Here is a 17,658-nt window from a genome sequence, read left to right as displayed (position 1 = left end):
CTCTCCCGCGCCGCACCCCCTTCCCATTCGCTCTCTCTCTCGTCGGCTCCATCCCAGGCCATTGTCGCCGCCATCGAGCATGACCACCTCACCGGACCCAGCCACCCCACCCCACCCCACGCCTCCCTCTCCCTCTCTTCCCTTTCTCTCTCCCCGAGGCAAGCCCAAACCGAGTCCCTCACTCGGTTCCCTGTCGTCGCGAGTCAATCTGACGCCAGCAGTTGAGCTGCACCACCACCAGCAGCCCCCCACCTCACCAACGACCCGCTTCCTCCCTTTCCCACAGCCGAAGCCCCCAAATTTCCGTCTCCCTCGCACGCTCCATCTCCCTCTCGGCATTCTCTTCATCACGGCCCAGATCCGCCGCTAGGCCCACCGTGAGCCACCTCGACTGTCTCAACTCCTGCCTCCCTCGCGTTCTCTCTCTCACGGATTCCCTGTGCACAGATTGGTTTTCCCTGCCGCCGTGAGCCACAATCGCCGCCTCTAGCCACAACGCCGCACCACCACGAGCAACCCACAGACACAGCAGTACCTCCCGCACGCTTTTATTCACTGTAGAAGCCCTTAAGTATGGTAAAATCCTACCTTTATATATTTAGAGTAAATGGACGTTTATATATATCGTGGTGTTTATTGTTTAGACAGATTTATATTCATGAATATGTAGTATTTTGGTTGTGTTGTTGTGAAAGTCGGAGGAGAAACAGAATGGTTGCGATATTGTTGTTGGATTGTGAAGTGTTGGGTCTTGTGTTGTAGTTGTGAAGTGTTGGGTTTTGTGTTATACTTGGTTGGAATTGTATTGAGCCATGATGAATTGAATATGCGTGTTGTATTTATTATGAGGGTTGGGATTGAAATATAGATCTGTGGTACTCCATTACATGCTGATTTGCAGGGGTGTGGGAAAGGGCAAGTATTAATTTCCTACTAAATGCTTGTTTGCAGTTTTGGTTGGCATCTAAAGTGTAATTCTAAAATGCCTCATCCATATATACAGACTGCTATCGCATACTGTTTGATCCATTAATTATTTGGTAATAAAATAAGAAATCATTCTCATCGCAGAACTAAGTTAGGAAACCAGTTTTGGAATATGTATATTGTGGCTTCTTAATGGCCATCATCTTGACTAAAGCTCAATGCTGCATATGTTGTCACGCTTCTATATTTAAATTGTTGTCTTCAGTTAACTCATCTTTCTTGTTTACCTCAGATAAGACCCATTCTATGTGTGTGTGTGTAGTTATTTATAAAATACTTGTTATTGATGGTTTTTGCCTGTCATGCTTATAACTAAAGTTGCATGAAGTTTCACTTATCATTCATGCTCTTAAAGATCTGCTCTGTTTTATTATTTCTCAACTTATCAATTAATTTCAGTAATATACATTTCAATTCATTCGTTGATGTGTCAGAAGTTTTTTGTTTTTGTAGGCATGCAATTCTTATCTATCTTGCTTGTGCATTTCCTGTAAGTTATTTTAATATATTTTTATTTATTTCATTGTGCAATTATCCAACAAATGGGATTGTTCCAGTGCTCGGCTAGAAACCTCAAAATTTATCATTTGCATAGAATGAGGGAACCCAAGAAAAGAAATGAAAAAATAAGCTCATTCAATTGGTGATGTTAATTTCCTGGAAAGTCTCAACTTTTTTTGGTATCCAAACACTTTCCTAGAGCAGTAACCTTTGGCATTTGCTTTTCCTTTAGTTCCTACTCCTATGTATACCTCTCTGATCTTATAGGCGGATGTTGAGAAAGGAGCTAGATGGCTTAAACTTCAATGAGCTCCAGAACCTAGAGGACCAGTTGAGTGAAGGGGTATTAACAATGAAGGACAAGGTGCTAAATTTTAGACTTTACATCTCTATACTTCCTTCTGTTGTCTAAATTGAATGTGCTTATTTGAGAAATCAGCCTTTCATATTATGGGTATGTAGAATTACTGATTCCTTTCATATATGCACCTATTTAAGTCCTAATCAATCCTTCATTTTGTTAAATGGCAGCCAAACTTGGTGGTCATGGTTCTTTGTTCTGTATGCTTGTAATTATCAAGTATTAAGCTGGTTCTTATCATTTTATTACCAATCTCATTTTTATCAAAACCTTGTGTTACCTTTTTGTTACTTCTAATACATGATGCAATGCAGGATCTGTTTGTGATATTTAGTAATTTAGTTGAATGTTGATTGGTAGGTGTGAAACAATATCATTTTTTTTTTAAACAATTATTATTTTTTTCTGAATTCTTTTACTATTTGCCGCAAATATGTCTCGTGGCAAATACACTTTTTTTTTTTTCAAAAAACATTTTTCTCCACCAAATGCTCTAGTGGGTAATATTAATACCCACCAGCACATTTCGTCATAAAATATAGTATTTCTCACTAACCAATCTAATTTGAGTAACCTTTTGCCAAGAAATTCGTTGGCTATCTCCACTATCTATTTAGTGGAAAAATATCATTATTTCCCACCAATTTACGAATTAGTGGGAAAAACACTTAGTGTCACCAACTTTAAGTCACTAGTCTCCCACGGATAGATTTAGTGGATAAAGAACATTTTCCACTACGACTATAGTTTTTCCGACCACATACACTTGTGGGAAAAGCCAACAAATGTTGTAGTGACGACACAAGAGTTTAACAATGTGCCTACATCTATAGAGTTATAGATAATTTTATTATATTGAAAAATCACAAAATACACTCTAGGGAGAAATCTCACTGTATAGAACACTCAGGGCGTACTAAACTGTTTATCAAGTACATATTTATAGTGTCACGTGACAATAATTTTAATTTTCACTTTTAGGTGTTATTCACTCGAGCGGAGTGTTAAATGCGTCTTGAGCGAGATCTTTGTCCAATATTTGCTCTAGTTACCTACTGAATGAGACTCGAGTGAACTCTCTGTCCGAATTTTGCTTAAGTCACCTATAGTGCAAACTTTCTACGTATCGTTTTTTTTTATCGCAAATAGTACCAAAAATTTCCTCCATGAGCATTGACCCCAGACCCCCACAAGCCTTGGCCATGTTAGCTCTGGCTTCTGCCTATCAGCCCAAGCCTCTTTAAAAATCTGTCAAAAAATTATAACGCATTCTTGTCAGATCAAGCCGACACACTAATAAAATCAGGCTTTACAAACCCAACAGAAATTTCTATTTTTTTAGTTCTAGTCCAAAAGAAAGCCAAATAAATGATATGCACGGATTAGGTCGTCTCCCACCTACTCACTCTCCTCTACATAGTGAATAAAATATTGAAGAAGATACTTATAATAATTATGTAATAAATTTTTAATGTTTTGATCAAATTTTATAATTATTTTAAAAATCTTCCAATAAAAATAAAGTTGTAAAGCAAACTGTATCTTTATCACTTAAATATTGCAGCTTTTTTAAAATGTGGCACATATACGTCATGTTACCAATCTTGGACTAGCGCATCAGTAGCCCGAAAATAATTAGACGAAGTAAATCGTGTCAATATTGTGAAAATATTTGTCCCACAACATGACATTGAGTTGTACGAAATTCGCGGTACTCACTATTTCGTTCAAATGTCCCGTATTTAAATACGAAGGAATCCTAAAACTTTTAAGTAAATTATATGTAGAATGTCCTCTTTTCAACCAAGCCGAGGTCCAAATTAATATAAAAAAAACTCTAGATTCATGGGATGCTTGGTAATTGGATTTTTGTAACCACGAGTTCGCCCTTGGCATTCTCATTTGCACACGATGTTTCGTAGGAGAATCAACCATAGAATTCTGACTGATTTGGTGAATGATACTAAAATTAAGATCCAATATTTTCTACTTTCTCAAAAAACAAAAAACACATTCACGTTATTATATGCCCTCGTATCTAAAATTAGTATCTGATGAGTAAATTGAATCCAACATTGCGAAGACAAGTTAATATTCATGTTCATGAAATTATTAACGAACGTTTCATGCGCATAATAAACTTTGAGATGATGATTGGATGGTTACGATTACCCTCACTGTCTTGTGAGGTGGTCGGCCGCCATGTTGAATTATTTTTGAGCTTTTTTGTTACAATAATACGAAAGACTAGCTTGTTATTCTAGAGAGAACATCGTATACTATCACAAAACAAATGAATAAGAATGATAATTTCTGTTCCTAGATTTTTTTTACTAATTTAGAAATAAAAACGACCATTCAGCCTCTTAAATGTATCAAACTTAGTTTAGCTAGGTGTGTGTTGTGTGTTCTCCTTGGAAGTTCAGATGTTTCACCACTAAGGTCTTCCCTCAGGAGGCTGGTGCTTTGAAGCTGAAAGGAATCCCTCTGCAGAGGGAGTAATTGTTGGGAGATACGGTTTTGTATCCGTTGGTATGCTATAACGTCGTCAAGCATGGCATAGGGTTGGGCAGCGGGGGGGCTGCAAATGGGAGGCGTGACAAGGTAAAATACACCTTTTTATCTTAGGTTTTGTTTTGTCTTTTTAAATAAAACGATATAAATCTCTAATGACGTCATTTCAAGATTACGTTTTGTTTTGTTTAAAACCTAACCCTCTCTCTCTCTCTCTCTCTCTCCCCCAAACCAACGTGGCCTCCCTCCCTCCCTCCCTCCTTCTCTGATTTTGGTGTTGGGTTCTGATTTTTTATTTTTTTTCCCGTTGGTTTTGGGCGGTTGGGGTTTTAGGTGGACGGCCGTGGGTGCCAGCCAATCCTTCCTCCGGCATCCGGACGAGGGCACCTGCCCATGAGAGGCAGTGCTGGGATTCAGGTACCCAAATTGTCTCCCCACCCATGCGGGGGGCAGGACCAAGGTGGCCCCCCGTTCGGGGGATGCAAGTGGCACCCCTATGGCATAGTTCACATGCTCACATTCAAGCACATATCACATGGGGAAGGGTCCTCTAGTTTTGTTCAGAGATGCTTATTTTGACCCAGAAAAAGGCAACAAAACTGCGGTGTCACGTGCAAGTGGAAAAGAAACACTCAGAAATGATCTTATTAGAGGAAGAGTAATGCTTCAATCATAAATCATCATCATGTCTTCATCCTTTAATGCGAAATCAAATGATTTAAAACTATTTGTTAAGAAAACTTATCTGCCAATCATTTGATGATGAGTTAGAAAATAATAAAATGATGATAATTAAGAAGATGGTGAGTGGTATTAATGTCCATCGAGGAAAATGAAAGTTTCTCATTTTATGCTTCCATGTTTAGAGACAAGCTCAACCCCAATATCCTCTTATGCATCAAACAGATCAACTTTTGTTTCAAGAAAGCTGAGATTTATCTTGAGCACAATATCCTAATGTAAGCAAACAGATAACCTGAGCACCAGTGATTTGAGCACAATACCCTGATGTTTTAAGAAAGCTGAGATTTATCTTGAGATTCAAACAGATCAATCCCAATATCCTATTTTGAATGCAACAAACACAGAATTATCTTGAACACCAGTGTGAAATTTGAGGCAATCAAAGGGACTACTCACTCATAATAAAAAGGAAATTGATTGAAAAACTTCACCTGAACTATATAGAAGATTCTAGCCCAACGAAGGAAGAAAGCAGATGGATTTGTTTGCTAATTAGATAATAGCAACCTCCAAGTGGTACTGCCTTTGTGTTTTGATCCCAAATAAAACAAAAATGATAAAAGAACACAATTCTAGGACAACCCCACTGTCTATTCAAACAGGTTCTTACAATAAATCAAGAATTGAAGAAGCTACTCCAAACATAATCAACAGGAAGACCTCCAAGTTCACCCGCTTTAGCCTTTCCCACCGCATGAATAATAACCTGGGGACGCTTTCCTTCAATGAAGCTTGTTGGAAATTCGATCTTTTCGTAAATGAATCAAATTAATATCCAATTCTGCAATGGCTCATAGAGAGAGAACTGTACACGTGACGAAAGGATAGGGTGCACCATTATCAAATGCAAGTCTCCCTACAGTGGCAGAAGTCACAAAAGATCCCAAGCAATGCCACACATCCCGGCAAAGAAGACCATGTATAGTGGAGAATGCACAACTAAACCAACATACAAGGCGAAATCTTCCGTCCTTCTATACATTATCATGCCTTGTCATCAACAGAATGCTTAACCATGGGTCTTCCCACTCCCTAATGTAAGCTCCAGATCATCCACTCCTACTTCATGGATTCTCTCACCCTCCCATGGCTTCACTCTGCCACTCTCAAACTCAAACTCTGAGCCTCTCCCCCTCTCCGCTGCAGCCCCCCAGTCTAGGCCCCTATGTCCGTCAACACCATCTTGGAAAGAACCCTGTTGGGCCCCTGGTTTCATTAAATTAAACGTTGGTGAAAGAGGAGGTGCTAGATGTGCAACTGTCTGGAAACTGACCCAGCGACCTGAGTCCACTGTGGAAGCATCAGACTCGTCGCATTCTGGTATTGTGGCAGGCATAATTTGGTGGCGCCGTGTAGGGCTTGCGGGGGCAGAGGCAGCAAAGAGAGGCTGGTGGAAGGAGTTTTGGGAGCCACTGTAAAGGGATTCCCAGTCAGGTTTTCGCTTTGAACCTCTAGAGGTTGGCGATGAAAGAGGTGGCGTTACTGGCGCACTATTAGATATTCTAAGAGGAGGGAGATTCGCGGGGATGGAGGCAATGTTGCGAAGGAACGGGAGGAGATATGTGGAGGGGTTTGCATCAAAGCGTGTAGGGCTTGGGAAGGAGGACGATGATGGGCTGGCATGATAGGATGGTATAGGACTCGCGAAATTTGAGGACTGTGGGCTTGGTTGAAGCGAGGAACATGCACTGAGGTTTGTTGAAGTGCCTGCAATCTCGCCAGGGGGTGGCTTGCTTCCCTGTATGAAAGGTATTAGCAAAAAAGTTAGGCAGGAGATAAGATTATTCGAAATGCAATGTTAATTTATTGCGGAAGCAGGAAATATTGATCAAGTTTCATGTTTTTTCTTCTTTTTTTCCCAGTCACTATCACGTTGAATTGAATACATGTGGCTCCAAGGACGATCTAAAAACACAAGCAAATGAATGATCTGCCAACCGGTCAAAGCAGGAACGGTAAACGGACAACTTTTCAACACGATGTTGTACATAAATAAAAGAGAGATTGAATCAATTTCAAACGTCTTCACTGTAAACGCAAACATATGGCGAAGAACCGAAATCTACTTCTAAACCTGGCAAACAAAGCAAACTCAGAAGCTAGATCTTACCCCATCATTCTGATAGACAAACCAAAACAAGTTCTGTAATCAAGACACATTACGCCATATAACATAACTGAAGCCAACCTCAGATTTAGAGGAGGAAATTACAGAACGAACTCACGGGTCAAACATAAGGATTAGGGAGCTTCTGAAATCCAGAACTTAAAAACAAAACAAAAAAATACACAAAACACAAAAATTACGGCATCTTAAGATCGAAACGAAAATTCAATCAGTGCATGCACGTGGGTCTTTCAATGGAAACCCAGAAAATTATAACTTCATTTATGTTCCAGAAACTCCAAAAAAATAAAGAGAAGACAAATAGACCCAGAAAACGATTGGCTAAAACCAAGAACCGAAAACGGCGAAAAGCAAAACCAGAAGTGCGAATAACACGGCTGAGAGGAGAAAATAAACGAGGAAGGGCGAAAACGAAACCTGACGATAGGTGGTGCCATCGTCTTGGACGATCCAGCCGGCCTCCGCACAGAGCGCCTTCAAGACCTCGTTGTTGTCGCAGTGCTTGGGAAGCTTATAGTTCCCCTGAGCTCTAAGACCAGAGTATATCTTGGCAGCAATGGCTCTTCTCCTTCTCTCCCTCCTCTTGTTGTTCTCCCTCTCTTTCCACGTCGGCAACCTCCCCGTAGACCCCCCACCGGCCATTATTCCAACCCCAACCCCTCTCTCAATCTCAAGCTTCTCGCTTTCCCACTCGACTTTTGCTTTTTGCTACTGTATTTTCTCGGGAGAGGGGATTCAGAGGAGAAGGATATCACCGGATCAGATCGAGCAGAGACCAGTCTACTGCACAAGAACAGCGCTTTCTTTAATCAAGTGAAGAGAGAGAGAAATGATGATTCTCTTTCACAGAGATAGAGATAGGGAGGCATCAAGCAAGGATAGAGGTCAATGAGTCAGTCCTCCTAAAGGGCAAAACAGGAACTTCAGGTTATTTTTATTTTAAAAAATTATGAAAATTTATTTTTATCTATACTAATAAAATGATATAATGCCAAATTATAAAGCTCGGAAATAGTAAGGTAGGACCTACAGAAGACGTGGATGGATTTGATAGAGTCACATTTATCAAAGGCACATGCATGGGTTGGTTAGTATGCATACACAGCGTGCCCTTAACCAGGATTTCGGTGCTGCGGTCCATGCATTGCATACGGTAACGAAAATGACAAAGGCCTCATTTCTTTTTTATTTTTATTTTTTACAATTTTTAATTTTTAATTATTGAATATTATTATTTTTTTTTTACATTGTTATTTTTTTTTTTTTTCTTTTTTTTTCATCACTGGCGTCGGGCATTGCCTTGAAATTACAACTTGTAAATTTTAATTTTTTTTTTTCATCATCATAGGCGGAAATTCCGAGGCGATGATTAAAAACAGAAAGAAAAGATGCCCCTCCGGAATTTGAGGGTTTTCGCTCTCACGGAGTTTCTGACGTTGATGTTCAGTTTGAACGGTACCAGATACAGACAAAGCACGTGGGTATGTGGGTCCCATAACAAAAGCTCTCTCCACGCCCCCTGTCCAAATCACCGTACTTTTTTGCAGCGTGGAGTCGGCTCCACACGTGCGACCCAGAGTCCTCAGAAAATAAAAAAAGAACTCACGCTGCTGGTGGCGACCACACTTTGCAGCCTTGGACGTGTCGTTCAGACCAAACAACACGTGAGTGTGGTCCCCATCTCGTTTACAAAACAACGAGGGGTACACGCCTCGAGCATTGCTGATATGACTAAAAAACCACTATTTAGACAAAAGTAAATTACAGTACTGTCCCCATTGTAATTCTAATTTATAGTTTTCAACCTAGCATTGAAGTCCTTCTGACATTTTCGAAATTCACGTACGAACTTTATTTTTTAGATACACGTATAACTTCTTTTATAATATTTTATATAATTATATTTTAAATTTAGAATTTTTTATAAAATAATATTATTTTTATAAATTATATTGTAAAAAATATTCTTTATATAAAATAGAATTGCGCAAAAAATTATAAACAAACTTTTACGTGGATATAGTTTCGTACATGTCCATCTCCTTTTTAATTAATATTTTTTATAACCTCTAGCTTTATTTTATTTTTATATTCTTTTAAAATATTTAAAAAATTTAATACTAATAATTGTGTATTTTTTAACGTTTGAAAAACCTTAACAAATATTTAAAAAGACAATTAATGAATACTCACACTCTAAGGAGTTATTTGGGAAGTTAAATATATTGAAAAATTTTCATCTCATTTCAAAAATTTATAATAATATTCTTCTCATACATCATTTAAATGAAAATAATATTTTTTAATTTTAAATACTTATATTTTCATCTAATCAATGTAACTTTCTTGAACTTGTAGATAAAATATAAAAAATGATACAATTTTTTTAAATTTAAAATGAATATATTCAAACAATTCTTTAACTTTATAATATTTTTATTTAATTTTTTCTGTCTTATTTTCTAAACTTGAATAAAATATATTAAATCATATCATTTTATTACTAATTATAAATTATTTTACTATTATTTACAAAATTCTTATATAATTTTATTACCTAAACATGTGTCTTCAAGGTTCTGTTCAATCTCAAACTAGGCGATTAGTATTGTTTTTATTTTTTTAAATAACCATGTACTTTATTAATATCAATCATTAATTAAATAATGTTCTCTTTCAATACAACTTATAATCTGAAAAGGACCCTTCTCCATTCATATATGCTGTCTATCAAAATCTAAAACTAATTTGGCCATAAGATGAGCAACAACATTCTCATCTCTAGGTGGAAAACGCAGGCTCCTTTGCTAAATGAAACTAAGTGCAAAGAACTCTTTCAAGTCTTCAATTTTATACCCATTCCGTGCTCAGCTTGCATTTAGATTCTGAATGTCCCCAATCATTTAGAGTACATAACCTTAAAAAATGACATGTTATAGACCCAACTTAATGCTAAAATCAATAAAATGACCTGTTGTAGACCCAACTCAATGCTAAAGTCAATAGATCTCTCCAATGCTAATATCGCTAATATCTAGACAATCATAGGACATTATACACAGCGGTTAGTATTGTCGACTCACAAATAGTACAACCTCTAGTTTAGGAATAAAAATTACTATTATTTTTTAAAATTTTAAATAAAATTTATATTCAAATAATTTTATAATATTTAAAAAATTTTCTAATATTTTCTAAAATTTAATAAAACTCTTAATTCATCAATTTTTTTGAAAAAAGAAAGGGCCTTGGTCCAAACTCCAGGATCCAATAGATGTTATAATTGGGGCAATGGGCACGTGCGGATCCAGCTAAGGTGGAGCGGGACGGGATAGCTAGGTGGCTTTAAGGCAATGAAGGGAACAAGACTTTGACACACGTGCGGGGGGCGGCGTGGGAGGGAGATGTGGGGACCACCTTCCCCTCTCTGTTTTTTTTGTTCTCATTGGTCCAAGAGACCACGTGGGAGTTCCATCATTCCCCCAAAAACATTTCCCCATTAATGAAACGTTCTTTTTTATATTTCCCAAGTTAGCCGATCCATTTTTACTTTCTTCTTTGTTCACAGACCGTCCTCATGACGACTCTACCCCATCCCCCACCTCTCCTTCACTTATTAAAGTGTTACTATCAGAAATATCATAAAATATTTTTTAAAAAAGTATTAATATAGATTGATAAGGTACATTATTATATAACTATTTTATTATAAAATAAATTTTATAAATTATATAAAATTTTATCAATTTATAAATTTATTTTTATAAAAAAATTTCGTGACGATAACACTTCTTAGAAGGTATCACTAATTGCTCAGATTTTAAAATAAAGTTAAATTAAGTAAAATTTTGATACAGAATTTGATGATCTTTGTTTAGTAATTAGGAGCTTGTTTGACAGATTTTGTGATTATACTCGGTCAAAATAATTGATGTCTTCCAGAGTTCCAAATTTGTGAAGTTTTGCCGCACTCCACCTGTTTGACAGATTGTCCGCACAAAGTTTTGTTATCTTCTCGGCTTCTAGCACACATCAGCTTATATTTTTCAACCCTCTAAATTGTACACGTTGCTAATTGAATATTATATAAAGAATAGGATTTATGTCAAAAGTCAAATTTATTGTTTTGTTCTTTAAAAAAATATAATGTTTTAACAGAGCTATACATGTCTTAAATGTTTGATTCATCTAACCCTCCCTTATTAGATTGTCAATGGTATTATACATTCAGCTGTATATGCTATTTGTTCGATTCAATGAACTTTGGTTCGTTGACATGTTTATTAGATTGTTGGTGGTATCACACATTCATTGAAAAGAACCTTTCTTCACCATATGAAGGGGAACAAAGTCATATTTATGAAACTACATCCCAAGTTAGAATTAAATTACTCTATGGAAGAAGATTACCTACTAGTATCAATTTGACTCAATACTAGCACGGATGCAATCCATGAGAACAAATAAAAGTCCGACAAATTTCGAGAGATAATTACTACCTTAAGCGCAAGAGATCAGGAACTATATATTAATGTTGGGTTAAGAATATAATGTAAAAAATTAAATCTAATTTTTTTTTCAATAGATTAAACTTTTAATATAAGTGATGATTTCACATGATATTAGAGCAGAGTTTATAAATTCTAATCCTAACTCTTCCACTCATGGGAAAGTCTTACCCAAGTGGTAATTTCAGATGTTGACATACTTGTTTTATTATCAAATCAATGGTCAGCCATCCAACTTACAACCAACGTTTTGTGCACCATTAGTCAAAGTTAAACGAAGAAATTAAAACAGTGTTAGTAAGCATGACAAGGGTACAAGTGTATAGACTAAAGTAAAGATTAACAAGACTAGGCAAGAGGACAACAACCTTCACCTAATCCTCACGTTGGTTGGACTTGTCTAATGCGAAATTAAATTTCATATTTATATATAGGATAAGAAATCTTGACTTCATGAAACAAATTCATTTCTATGTACGTACCTCGTCATTTGTTCTTCGACCGTCATAAGTCTTTGAATGCCATAATGTCATTGGATTATTAATACCTTCTTTGTCACGGACGAATATCTATCATGACTTGTGGATGATCCAAAAGATCCTACATCGTTTTTACACGCATGCGTGTATGACTACCGTACGTGCATGCATGCATGCACGTTATTTTCTCCAACAATTAATCCTTCATTTGATTTATGTTGCGGTAAATGAAATATATTTATATATTCAGTGATCAGCTTGTACGTGGCAGGAATATTATGGGAGAATTTTTTTATTTTTTTATTTTTGAAAATGAATGTTGGAGCAATTGGACATAGAAACCGCGTGCATTGAAGACACATATCCTTTCTTTATTCTAAATATCAATATCATCTTCAGTTTTTTCCTCTCTTTTGTCAGACTGTCCAATTCATGCTATTTATTATGATTCTTGACAGCCACGAGTGGATCGAAAATTTTCAGCATGATACTTTGCATCCACGGCTTTTTAAATTTTATAAATAATAATAATAATAATAATAATAATAATGGCAGTAGAACCAACCAAATATAAATAATAAAAAATTAACAGATTAGTAAATAACATAATATTAATTTAAGTTAACTTATTTGCTTATTTTATTTTCCTGTTTACTTATATTGTTCTATTTCTTATTTTCTTATTTACTAACATGATATCTTCTTAATTATTTATGCTTGGCTGGTTCTACGCCTATATTTATATATTTACTCTTGTATGTAGTCATTTCGCCTTCATATATCAGAGCCAAAACGATTTGGTTCCTGATAGATGTTCTATATCGTCTATTCCTTCGTCAATCTTCTTTTGGCTTATCCTGTTGTGTTTTTCTTCTTGTTTTCATTGGCGCCATCTTTATTATAAAGTAAATTTCCATAACCAAACAGTAAGGGCCGAGAGAGAGGGCATGAGAAGAAGAGCGTTGATAGGATATGTGTTACGAAATGTAATGGCTGTGAGAAAGTAAGCATGATAAGAAGTTATTAATCTTAAGATTTCAGTAAGTTTTTAGTGAATTAAATATTTAGGTCCAACTCATCTGTTAGCTTCAGATCTAGTATGTCTCCTAATATTGTTAATGGGGAGGACTTATATTCTCTTAAAAAATGATTGTACTGATTTCAATAAATGGTACTGTGTTCCAAAGATTGATGCTAAGGTTATTTATTTATTTATTTATTTTAATCAAGCATAGATGATATATATTGATAACAGAGAAAAAAATAGAGTCTAGCTCTTTACAAGTTACACTATAGGTGGATCTTTTTCACTAGGAAATTGCAATAAACAGGGAGAATTTGGATTAAAGAGATATTTCCATAGACTTTGATTGAAGCTGCCCATTGCGCTAGATTATGCGTGCATCAATTTGAGAATTGATGAATTTTCCTTGCTTGCCAACTTGTTAAGAATTTTAAGAGATCCTTTATATCATTGATGATGGGATATAAAATCCAATCTTGGACAGCTGAGGAATTTCTAATTGTTTGAATCACCACATTGGAATCTCCTTTAAGTATTATATTGTGCAGTTTTATTTTTTTAGCTTCTTGAATGGCCATTAAGGCTGCTCTAACTTCTCCTATGTTCAGATGGGGGCTGTGAATCCAGTCTGTTTTAGCAAAGAGAATTGTACCTGTAGCATCCCAGCATAAAGTAGAAATTGTGGAGCCATGTTTCCTCACAGCTACATCAAAAGACACTATCTTGGATTCTTGAAGATCTTGTTGTCTTTCTTCCATTGGCAAGAAATTATAAAAAGGCAAATTTTTTTTCTTTCATTGTCCAAACTCTTATACGATCTTGATAAATTTTTTGAATTGATTCGACAAACTTGAGGGGGGTGGATTGTATCTGATCATGGATGAATTTATTTCTATGGAACCAAAGGGAATCCATAGCAATGCAAGCAAAAACTTGAAAATATTGATGCTCAAATTCTAGGATTTTCAGGAACTTGCTTGGATTGATAATGTTATTGATCCACTCATAAACTGGTTGATGAGAAAAAATAGTAGTGTCAATAGGCTAATTTGAATGTCTCTACACAATTTTGGAATAAATACAATTTAGGAACATGTGTGTGAGGTTTTCAGGTTCTGTTTTTCAAAGAGGGCATAGGATCTCATCTTCCTCAAGTGGAATGACTATGAATTAACACCTTTGTTGGAAGAATATTGTTACATATTTTTCAAAGGAGTTTCAACCGATCTTGAATTTTTATTTTCCATAATTGCTTCTAGTTGGTTGAGTTGGAGGAGTGGGGATGATTTGTGTTTTGATTTGTAAGAGCGGTATAAGATGATTTGACCAAAAAGTTCCCAGAGGAATGATGAATCCATTTGGTTTTATCAGGAATTGAGTGAAAATTGTGGATGGCTACTGAAATGTTTTGGATTTTTCTTGTGGTTTCTTCAGTGAAGAGAGAGTTGAGAAGTAAAATATTCCAGCTTCTTGGTCTTAAAAAATGGGCTCCAAGACTATGGTATTCTAATCTATTGTAGTGATGATGTATGGATTTTGAGAGGGTTTGAATGAGGGCATAGTAGGTATTCAGGAATCCTGTCATACCTTCACTGTAGTCCCATTATTAATTTGAAAACAACAACTATTCATCAGAAAATCTCTTTGCTTGATAATACATTTCTAGAAGCAAGAGTCTTATGGTTTTGAGGTAACGTTGGCAAATGAATGAGATTTGAGATATTTTCTTGAAAGAACATCCTTACACAAATTGTTTGACCCATTCATAAAGGCCCAAGCACATTTAGAAATCAATGCCGAATTAAAGATATGCATTTTTTTTAAACCCAAACCTCCCATAGATTTTGAAGTGCAAATTTCTTTTCATGATTTTGGGATAAGTTTTTTCTTTTCAAGGTTGTCCATGCCCCACCAAAATCTCTGGAAAATGGAATCAAGATGGTTGGTAATGGATCTTGAAAGAAGATTTGTGCTCATAATATAACAAGGGATAGCACTTACAACTGATCTGATGAGGACAGTTTTCGCAACTTGTGAGAGGATTTTTACTTTCCAATCTTGAAGTTTTGACTGAATCTTTTCAATGAGTTCATTGTGAAAATTTAGAGAGTTAGCTCCTCTATTGAGTGGGATTCCCAAATACTTGAAACAGGGAAGAGGGGTTCTAAATCCACAAATGTTTTTAATATCAATATTTGTACCAAGGATGGTGTTGTGACTGAAGTGAAGGGAAGATTTTCTTTGATTAATCCTTTGTCCCAACCAAGCATTATAAGTATCAAGGCACTCATAGAAGGCCTGGGCATTTTGAATAGAAGCATCTCTAAATAAAAACAAGTCATCCATGAAGAAAAGATGAGAGATCGGAGGCCCATCTCTTGAGATTTTTATGCCTTTAATGGTATTGAAATTTTCCTTTCTAAAGATGAGACGGTAAATAACCTCACTTCCTAGGATGAATAAGAAAGGGAACAAAGGATTTCCCTGTCTTAGGCCTCTAATCGGGTGAAAAAGACCTTGGAGGGATCCATTAACAAGAATAGAGTAAGATACCGTGGTGATGCATTCTCTGAACCAGTTGATCCAATATTGACTAAAACTAGCATGGTGCATCACATAAAAAAAGAATGACCATTCCAGTGAATCAAAAGCTTTTGACATATCAATTTTGATGGTCATATGCCCAAAATGACCCCTCCATTTTTTCATGTTGTGAAAGATTTCCTAGGCAAGGATGGTGTTGTCTTGGATAAGATGTCCAGGAAGAAATACTGATTGACAGAGGGAGATGGTGTTGGGTAGAATAGATTTGAGCCGATTTGCAAGTATCTTGGATATAATTTTATATCAAACATTTGATAAACTAATTGGCCTAAAATGTTGCACTTTATTTGGATTCTCAATTTTTGGGATCAAAGCCAAATTAGTGTGTTTGAATTCTTTGAGGAGTTTGCCGTGAATAAAAAAGTTTTGAACAGCTGCGATTAAGTCAGCTTTGATCACTTCCTAGTAAGTTTTGTAGAAAATGCTTGTAAAGCTATTAGTGCCAAGAGCTTTTGAATTTGGAAGTTGTTTGATGATCAAAGTGATATCTCATTCAGTGGGAATGGCGCAAAGCAAACTATTTTCATTCTCGATGATCTTTCTGAGAAACAAATTTAAGTTCTCGAGTGGAAGGGGTTGTGAGGAGGTGTAAATGCTTTGAAAGTGTTCTTGGATCTTTGAAATGATTAAAGTAGGGTCCGAGGCCCATTGGTTTCCCCTAATTTTTAAACTGTCAATTTGATTTTGTCTCCTCCTGATGGTTGTTGTTGCATGAAAAAATCTAGTGTTGAGATCACTGGTGGTGAACCAAGTGATTCTGAATTTTGGTTTACAAAGAGATTCTTCCTGAAAAAGGAGTTCATTGATGTTGGTTCTGAGGTCGGCTTCTAAGGCGACAAGGATGGGTGAAGTCTGAGACTCTAGAGATTCCAGGGTTGAGTTCAGGATTTTAAGTTGAGTTTGAATATGACCAAATCTTTGGAGGTTCCAGGTCCTTAAAGCTTTTTTTGTAACTTTGAGTTTTTTTGCAAGGATGAAAGCAGGGGTACCCACAAAGGAAGAGTTCCAGGCTTTTTTGATGATCTCCAGGCTTGAAAGGTCTCTAGTTTAAAATTCTTCAAATTTAAAGGATTTGGGATGATTGTTGCAAGTTGATGTGTTCAAGATGATAGGAGCATGATCAAAGGTAACACGGGTGAGGGTAGTAATGGATGCAAGCATAAACAAGTTAATCCACCGAATGTTTGCTATGCCTCTATCCAATCTTTCACGAATTTGATTATGACCATGACAGTTATTGCTCCAAGTGAATTTTGGGCCCGAAGAGCCTAAATCTACAAAGCCATTATTATCCATGAAAAGTTGGAGACCTTTCGGTTTTGAAGGTTGGGCTACAGGTTTGCCTCCAAGCTTTTCAGATTGAGTGAGAATGGAATTAAAATCGCCAATAGCAAGAGAAGGGCAAGAAAAAAATTCCATGATTTTTGTGATGTTGTCCCAAAAAGAAGATTTTTTGCTACGAGGAGCAAAACAATAGACAATTTAGTAGCCAAGGTAAATGAATGGGATTAGAGTAAACCAAAACAGAAATAATATTACTAGAAACAAGAACCAATTCAAAGTCAATATCAGGCCAATACATAAGTAGTAATCCCCCCCAAACGGAGGAGTATGCAAAAAAGAAGTGAAACCTAGTCTATTTACAATGGAACCTGTGTCCTTACTACATAATAAAGTTTTAGATAAGAAAATAACTTTAGGGTTAAAAGCCCTGATATTTGCTCTCAAAGATCTGATTGCACAGGGCCGAGCAATACCCCTACAATTTCACGATAAAACCTTCATGGATCACTTGGTGACAGTGAGGG

General features: G+C 36.3%; 1 protein-coding gene and 1 long non-coding RNA gene across 2 annotated transcripts; one reads left to right on the top strand and one right to left on the bottom strand.

The window, feature by feature from the left end:
- On the top strand, positions 1-2,101 carry LOC122307207. The gene is made up of 2 exons (XR_006241647.1): positions 1-1,852; positions 2,020-2,101. It is a non-coding gene; the product is annotated as an uncharacterized LOC122307207 (long non-coding RNA).
- A 3,405-nt stretch (positions 2,102-5,506) lies between these two features.
- On the bottom strand, positions 5,507-8,094 carry LOC122307203 (BES1/BZR1 homolog protein 2-like). Its single transcript, XM_043119915.1, has 2 exons — positions 7,653-8,094; positions 5,507-6,845 (listed from the first exon to the last, which is right to left on the bottom strand). Exons 1-2 carry the CDS (start codon positions 7,875-7,877, stop codon positions 6,117-6,119), a joined length of 954 nt encoding a protein of 317 aa, XP_042975849.1. The 5' UTR covers positions 7,878-8,094; the 3' UTR covers positions 5,507-6,116.
- Between the last annotated feature and the right edge of the window lie 9,564 nt (positions 8,095-17,658).

This window comes from Carya illinoinensis, chromosome 1, assembly GCF_018687715.1.
Source record: "Carya illinoinensis cultivar Pawnee chromosome 1, C.illinoinensisPawnee_v1, whole genome shotgun sequence".
Lineage (NCBI taxonomy): Eukaryota > Viridiplantae > Streptophyta > Magnoliopsida > Fagales > Juglandaceae > Carya > Carya illinoinensis.
The sequence above is the reverse complement of the archived record's forward strand: the minus strand, read 5'-3'. Positions and strand labels throughout refer to the sequence as shown.

Coding starts and splice junctions, on each gene's coding strand:
- LOC122307203 (XM_043119915.1), bottom strand. CDS start 7,877: ATGGCCGGTGGGGGGTCTACGGGGAGGTTGCCGACGTGGAAAGAGAGG. Junction 6,846..7,652: donor ATGGCACCACCTATCGTCAG/GTTTCGTTTTCG, acceptor CCTTTCATACAG/GGAAGCAAGCCACCCCCTGG.